The sequence below is a fragment of the Propithecus coquereli genome, unplaced genomic scaffold (genome assembly GCF_000956105.1).
Source record: "Propithecus coquereli isolate 6110/MARCELLA unplaced genomic scaffold, Pcoq_1.0 Scaffold193, whole genome shotgun sequence".
NCBI lineage: Eukaryota > Metazoa > Chordata > Mammalia > Primates > Indriidae > Propithecus > Propithecus coquereli.
The window spans coordinates 384,622-384,932 of record NW_012144190.1 but is presented as its reverse complement, the minus strand read 5'-3'; the positions used below and the strand labels follow the sequence as shown (position 1 = coordinate 384,932).

Genomic DNA, 311 nt, shown 5'->3' with positions numbered 1-311 from the left:
ACCGGCCCGGCCAGCGGATGGAGGCCGCGGCTCCAGCCTGGCCCCGGGAGATAAGTGGGGCTCCCTGGAGCCCCAGTGCAAGTCACTGTTGGAGGAGGCGGCTCCGGCTCCACGAGGCTCTGTTAGGAAAAGCCAGGGTTGGCGGAGGAAGGGGCAGAGCGTCCCTCACCCTTGCCACGCTCTGCACCTGTGCCCCAGGCTCCCACGACGTGCCCCTGGCCACAGAGCTCAGGCCGGGCGAGGAACCATGTCTCCAACCCCGTCCGCCCTCTTCTGTCTTGGTGAGTCCTGAGGGTGGGTCTGGGAGGTGC

The 311-nt window shown here is 68.5% G+C and overlaps 1 protein-coding gene across 1 annotated transcript in view; it reads left to right on the top strand.

Annotated features, from left to right (window-relative positions):
- The first annotated feature begins 247 nt into the window (after window positions 1-247).
- Window positions 248-311, top strand: part of GP6 (glycoprotein VI (platelet)) — a 36,359-nt gene continuing 36,295 nt past the window's right edge. Inside the window, exon 1 of the mRNA XM_012642993.1 lies at window positions 248-281. Within this exon, the coding sequence (XP_012498447.1) occupies window positions 248-281 (34 nt within the window). The remainder of the gene's footprint in view (window positions 282-311) is intronic.